We start from the raw sequence: 6,103 nt of genomic DNA, 5'->3' as shown, positions 1-6,103 counted from the left end.
TCAAAAATAAATCACTCAAATATTTTTCGTATTTGGTATGAATCCTTATCAAAAAAAAATTACGTAAGACTATAATTGAATTTTAACACACAAAACTACGCGCGTCTGAGAAATGCAACTGGGGTGAGCGACCGCATAGAAACTAAAAAATAAATCTATATATATAAAAGAAAGTTGTGTTAGTTACACCATTTACGAGTATAACACAAGAACGGCTGAATCGATTTGACTGAAAATTTGAGGACAGGTAGCTTAGAACCAGGAAAAGGACATAGGATAATTTTTACCCCGTTTTCTATTTTTTATTCCGCGCGGACGGAGTCGCGGGTAAAAGCTAGTAAACTATAAAACATGAATCCGACGTAGGAACTTAAACTGGGTCTATGGGTACCTACTTGCGTAAGCCAATTTTTGTGTAAATATAGTAATACATCTCATTAAAAATGTATAAATCATATCATATAAATGCCACAAATCTACCTCAGCCGACACCGATTCCGAAATAACAATAATTATACAATAAACACAATAGAAGAAAGAGCATTTTCTGTCTTTCGAGGGATTCATATTATTTTGTTACATTTTAGTGCATTTAGTTAGAGAATATTTTGTTTTAAAGACGTTTTTTTTAATTTATTTACTAGATTTAAATGAATACATTGTTGAACGCAACCTTAATCTAACATTTTAGAGTAAAACTAACTTTAAAATTGTTAAAATTAAATCTAGTTTTATAATAATTTACTTATTAAAGACAAGATGTGCCTGCGACTTCGTCTGCGTAAAATACTGTCTTCGGGTAGCATTTTATTTTACTGAAACTTACAAAAATTACAACAAAACATATTAAACTTACAAAACATTCACATAAGCCTTACATATTCCCATAAATTTCATCCCCTGTTAACTGTTGTTATTTTGCACCTTTGAGGGTAAAACTTTTACAAACTTTGATTGACATTTATTTTTATCAAATTAACAACCTTAAAATTCAGTTTCAAACTTCTAACAACTTTCCATCCCCTTTTCAACCCCTTAAAACCTTTTTTTGCATTAAAAAGTAATCTGTGTTCTATAAGACTATCTGGGTACCAAGTTCGTTTAAATGGGTCCAATAGCTTTGGCGTGAAAGCGAGACAGACAGACTGATAGATACAGTTACTTTTGCATTTATCATATTAAGAAGGATTAGTAAGGCTTAATAAGAAAATTTATTTTTTAAAAACAACATGGTAACAAATATTATTATCAATTTAAAGGTAAAACAGATTTTTATAATTCATATGTATTATATGTCGGGGATAATAGTGATAAGGTATCAATGTATCAGTTTAAAGCTTTGATTGTTTGAAATAATCAATCCGTGGGGTGGCCTTGAATTTATTTTATACTTGTTTTTCAATAATAATCTGTCCCATTTCAGCCTTATATCTGTTATATTACTACATGTAGGCCCAATATTTTTCTTCCATACTTCCAAACGCCCCCTCCCTTCCCCACTTTAGACTGTAACGGATGACCGATCCTGTAGTTCAGGTTATCCTTTTACTTATATAATTGTTTATAACAGAAGGGGCAAACGAACGGCGAGAACACCGAGGTGATTAACACGCTCATGGACGTCCGCAATACTTGAGGAACGGCAGATACGTTGCCGGTATTTAAGACGATAGTACGCTCGTTCTTGAAAGACACTAAATCATACTGGTTTGGAAATAACGCCGAGGACAGACCACAATGTGGCTGTGCGAAACAGAAACTTTCGGAAAAACCGCACTGTTATAGATACCAGCCATCCAGGTGGTGTGGATGGTACTTGGCGGTCTGTGGTCGTTTCCGCTTATTGAACTCCGCGGCACGAATCGTTCCAAACAATTCTATGGAACACTCCCCAAGGTAAATGCGGAAAAAAATGCAGAGATAACTGACGTCCCTCCGCAAGGCCTGAGAATAAACCCAATCGATAAGAGCTTGGTCGTTGACGATTCTAGCCCCTATATGATGTATGCGGTCGATTGGAAGAAACTGATATTAGTGAGGTACCCAGGGGTGCGAACAGTATTCCATGTAGAGTCGAAGCAGCGCCTTGTACAGTAGTAGCCAGTGTCCCGTATGGATGGCTGGAAATACTGCTACAGAGCTTATTAACTGACGTTGATTGATACTTATTTATCAGTCTCCTGATACGTTTTAATTTCAATATATTCATGTAACAAAAAACTGACTAAATTACAAGATACTTTATATTATAGAGAAAAACCAAGATTTACTAACATTTTTTTAAGAGCGTCGGTGGCTCAGGGGTTAAGCATTTGACTTGCATTCTGCAGGTCCTGGGTTCGAACCCCGCTATGTACCAATGTGTTTTTCGAGTTTCGATTTACATATGCACATTTATCCGACGTTCTTACGATGAAGGAAAACATCGTTATGAAACCTGCACATATCTGAGTGAAGATATGTGTGAAGTCAATCAACCCGCACTGAGCCAGCGTGGTTGACTACAGCCTAGTCACCCCTAAATTAGGGTAGTTTCCTAGCCCCTCGGTTTTTTCTGTTTGTGTGCCCAAACAATTTGAAAATTAGTCTTGCAAGTCTGCTTTTTTTCCAGGTAAACTCCGAAACAGTTGGACCGATTTTAACAGGACTTTTACTTTTTTTATATTATACATATGTTGGAAAACGAACAAGCTGTCATCTGAATTCGCCGAAATAGCGAAGCGACCGCTACCTATGGACAACTACAATTGCAGATGTGTTGCCTAAATTCAAAAAACGGAGGAGGGTACGCACAGAATGAGGATATTTCGCCTTCCTCTGCGTCCCCTCCTCTGCCAAATTCTCTTATCCTTCACAAAATTTCCTTAAGAGAAAGGCGAGGGAAGGGAACATGGACTAAAATCAGGCCAACGACACGCTCACTCATCAAACGAAACGCGGAATTGCTTCCATTTGACGCTCTTGTGTGTGGTCGTGTTATTTCACCGGTCGACCCGGCACATTCGTGCACCCAACAAATAATGTTGTTCTTGTAAGTACCACTGTTTCCATAACTGGAAGGTGGCTAATGTATGCGGAAGTAACTCAAGTACGAAGTACTTTTTTAAATTACGCGCCGACGAAGTCTCGGTCGTCAGCTAATCTTGCAATATAATTCAACAGGCAGTTAGTCAATTTTCTCGCGAATTAAGAACACACGATAAAGGGTTCAGAAAAAGAACAAATGTTAATAAATAACTGATTTATTGCAATAACAAAAATTATTTTACAAACTCAGGTGTTACGCATAGAGAAGGTACTTATAGTGGTTTGTTAAACAAGATGTTAAAATTCGTACAAAACTGTAATAACTATAACATTGTATAATTATGTATGTACATTATACGAACTATTTGTTATTACAAATTTACTTCATGACTCCTCTTACAGAATCCTATCGAGGAAGTACATGATGGCTTCTCCAATTATCTTGTCCACGTATTCCTGAAACAAAGAAATATCATCAGTTTTAAACATTATTACAATAATATTAATAGTCGAATTGTTGCAATGAACAATTTACTAAACTCCACGAAATTAAGTATTAAATTGAAAAAGTTCTAATTACGAAACTCAATATTTATATAAGAATTCAAGATATTGTATTCCATAACAATTTATCAATGTCTGATGACAAAGTAGTGAAGAAGCAAACAAGGCCACCTAAATAAAACCTTTTACAATCGATTAAAGCCGTCAAATTATTATTTATTAGTATGGTAACATACAATCGTGAATAAACTTACAGCATTGTTTTGAAGCAGGTTGGGGAGAGTGTTGCTGAGGAAGTTGTTGACGTAAGTAGACACGTCGTACCCGATGATGTTGATGTGAATACCGGACTGGAAAATGTATTAAGTTATTATAAATATTTTCGGAAATACCAAATCTAAAGACTTAGATATCTAAAAAATCTAGAGCCATTTCAGTCACCTTTATATTCAGCTAAGCGTTCAGTCATCAATTGATCTCATTATTATAGACTAGCTTTTACCCGCGACTCCGTCCGCGCGGAATAAAAAATAGAAAACGGGGTAAAAATTATCCTATGCCCGTTTCCTGGTTCTAAGCTACCTGCCCACCAATTTTCAGTCAAATCGATTCAGCCGTTCTTGAGTTATAAATAGTGTAACTAACACGACTTTCTTTAATATATATAGATTTATATCGGATTCGAGAATACCTTTCTTTATTTCATTTAATTGTCCTTCCCATCATTATTTAAAGACTAATTCTTCCAATTTCTCAATGTTCACAATATGTCTGAAGTTCTATATAGAGATGTATTAAATTACCTCAATGCCACCAAGACGAGCAGAAACAACAAGGTCGCTGATGTCAACGTTGTCTCCAGAAATGTCGACTGATACGTCACCGGTGATGCGGAAGTTCTTAATGGAGAGCCTAAAACAAGTTAAACGTCATGGTTGACTTCAAATAGTTATTTACTTGGGATTTTATCTAAAGTTTGCCTTGAAATTTACCTTCCCGATGCCAGACCACGGTGGGCAGGACGGCCAAGGAATGAAACTTCTCCCTCTGCGAGACCTGTAATAAAGAGAGACCACTTAACAAAGAACTTATAACAAGGATTATCTAAAATTTTATTTACTCTCAAATACTCTACTGTATAAAGAATGAGTAGACGATGCATAAATTCAAAATCTACTAGTCTTCTAGTTATTTAAAAAAAAAATGGGACCCATCAGCAAGCACTTCCTTTCGATTAAAATAGTTTTTATCAAAATCGGACCACCAGGGGCGGAGTTTCGCGGTAACACACAAAATACAGTCGAATTGATAACCTCCTTCTTTTTGAAGTCGGCTAAAAACCGAAAGCGATGTTAGTTACAGTGAAAATTTTGTAGCTAGAAGATATAATTGAAATCAACTGAAGTTTAAATTCATTTTGATTAAATTTTTCGTGCAAATACATATTAATTTGTTAGTAAAATATATGTACACACCAAGGGAAGCGGTGATATCAGGAATGCCAATGTCAAAGGTAAGCTTTTGGCTGATGAGGGAAAAACCAATATCGTAGACAACGATGTTGCTTGCACCAACGACGGACAGGTCGCTTACGGAACCGCGAGCTGTAAATAATCTGGAGAAAGAAGTGAACGAATAGTTGAGTTCAATTGAGTATTAGATTCTAAATGGGGTGATATTATAGTGAAAAAATGAGGATATTTTCCTTTTTCTATTTACAAATATTCTCATTTCATTACAAAGGTTACTAATGTGACCATCAAAAAATGTTTTCGAATGAAAAAGCTTACCCAGGGATAGGAAATTCGTATTGTCCCTCAACATAGTCTAGAGTATAAGGGTCCAATCCACGATCTTCTATCCATTTAATTATACGATTAATAACGTCATAAACAGCTTCCACAACGTCTCTCCTCGATTCCACTTCTGAAAATAAATATTTCTATAAAATAATGTTTTAAATAATGTAAAATAAAATAAAATAATGTCTTATAAATATATATCATGAAGCTTCTTCTAGAACTGCCTCTTCGTTTATTATTGAAGAATGGTAGACAGTCTAAAATAATTTGCTCTATCGTTGGCGTGGCTGTAAGTAATTCTATTTCAAATACAATATGAAAAATGCCTTCTTCAAATGTTGTAATTTACAAGATTAAGCTTTTTCTGAGTGGTCTGTTAGAAACTTATATTGAATTAGATGCTCGTTTGGAATTATAGGGTAATGTAATTTCATTGTTCTGTTGCTATTATAGAATGAATTTTCATATAATGAGTATTATTACCCACGGTATTTTGAGGTTGCTATGAGAGGTCTTACCAGAAGTTTGTGGCAAGGCGGTGGCGCTGGCCAGGGCCAACAGAGCGACAAAGGCAAAAGTCTTCATGATGTCGTACCTTAAGGAAAAAATTAAAAATGTTAATATCCAAATTATATTCACGTTTTAAATAAAAATTATAAATAATATTGATCACTCAATTCAAATTATAAATCTGTTATTGAATATTCTTTACGGGTATTTTATGATGTTATTCAATTCCTTACCTTCCTTTAAGTAAGATTAATATCCGA

The 6,103-nt window shown here is 35.0% G+C and overlaps 1 protein-coding gene across 1 annotated transcript; it reads right to left on the bottom strand.

The window, feature by feature from the left end:
* Nucleotides 1-3,261: 3,261 nt before the first annotated feature.
* On the bottom strand, nucleotides 3,262-6,103 carry LOC106707852. Its single transcript, XM_014499296.2, has 8 exons — nucleotides 6,077-6,103; nucleotides 5,852-5,928; nucleotides 5,322-5,457; nucleotides 5,007-5,146; nucleotides 4,524-4,587; nucleotides 4,335-4,443; nucleotides 3,786-3,881; nucleotides 3,262-3,483 (listed from the first exon to the last, which is right to left on the bottom strand). Exons 2-8 carry the CDS (start codon nucleotides 5,916-5,918, stop codon nucleotides 3,424-3,426), a joined length of 672 nt encoding a protein of 223 aa, XP_014354782.2. The 5' UTR covers nucleotides 5,919-5,928; nucleotides 6,077-6,103; the 3' UTR covers nucleotides 3,262-3,423.

This window comes from Papilio machaon, chromosome 3 (assembly GCF_912999745.1).
Source record: "Papilio machaon chromosome 3, ilPapMach1.1, whole genome shotgun sequence".
NCBI classification, from domain to species: Eukaryota; Metazoa; Arthropoda; class Insecta; order Lepidoptera; family Papilionidae; genus Papilio; species Papilio machaon.
The sequence above is the reverse complement of the archived record's forward strand: the minus strand, read 5'-3'. Positions and strand labels throughout refer to the sequence as shown.

Excerpts from the sequence above, each read along its gene's own strand:
- LOC106707852 (XM_014499296.2), bottom strand. The coding sequence starts at position 5,918 with ATGAAGACTTTTGCCTTTGTCGCTCTGTTGGCCCTGGCCAGCGCCACC. Across the intron at positions 5,458-5,851 it reads CGCCTTGCCACAAACTTCTG|AAGTGGAATCGAGGAGAGAC; the intron begins GTAAGACCTCTC and ends ATTTATTTTCAG. Across the intron at positions 3,882-4,334 it reads CTCGTCTTGGTGGCATTGAG|TCCGGTATTCACATCAACAT; the intron begins GTAATTTAATAC and ends TACATTTTCCAG.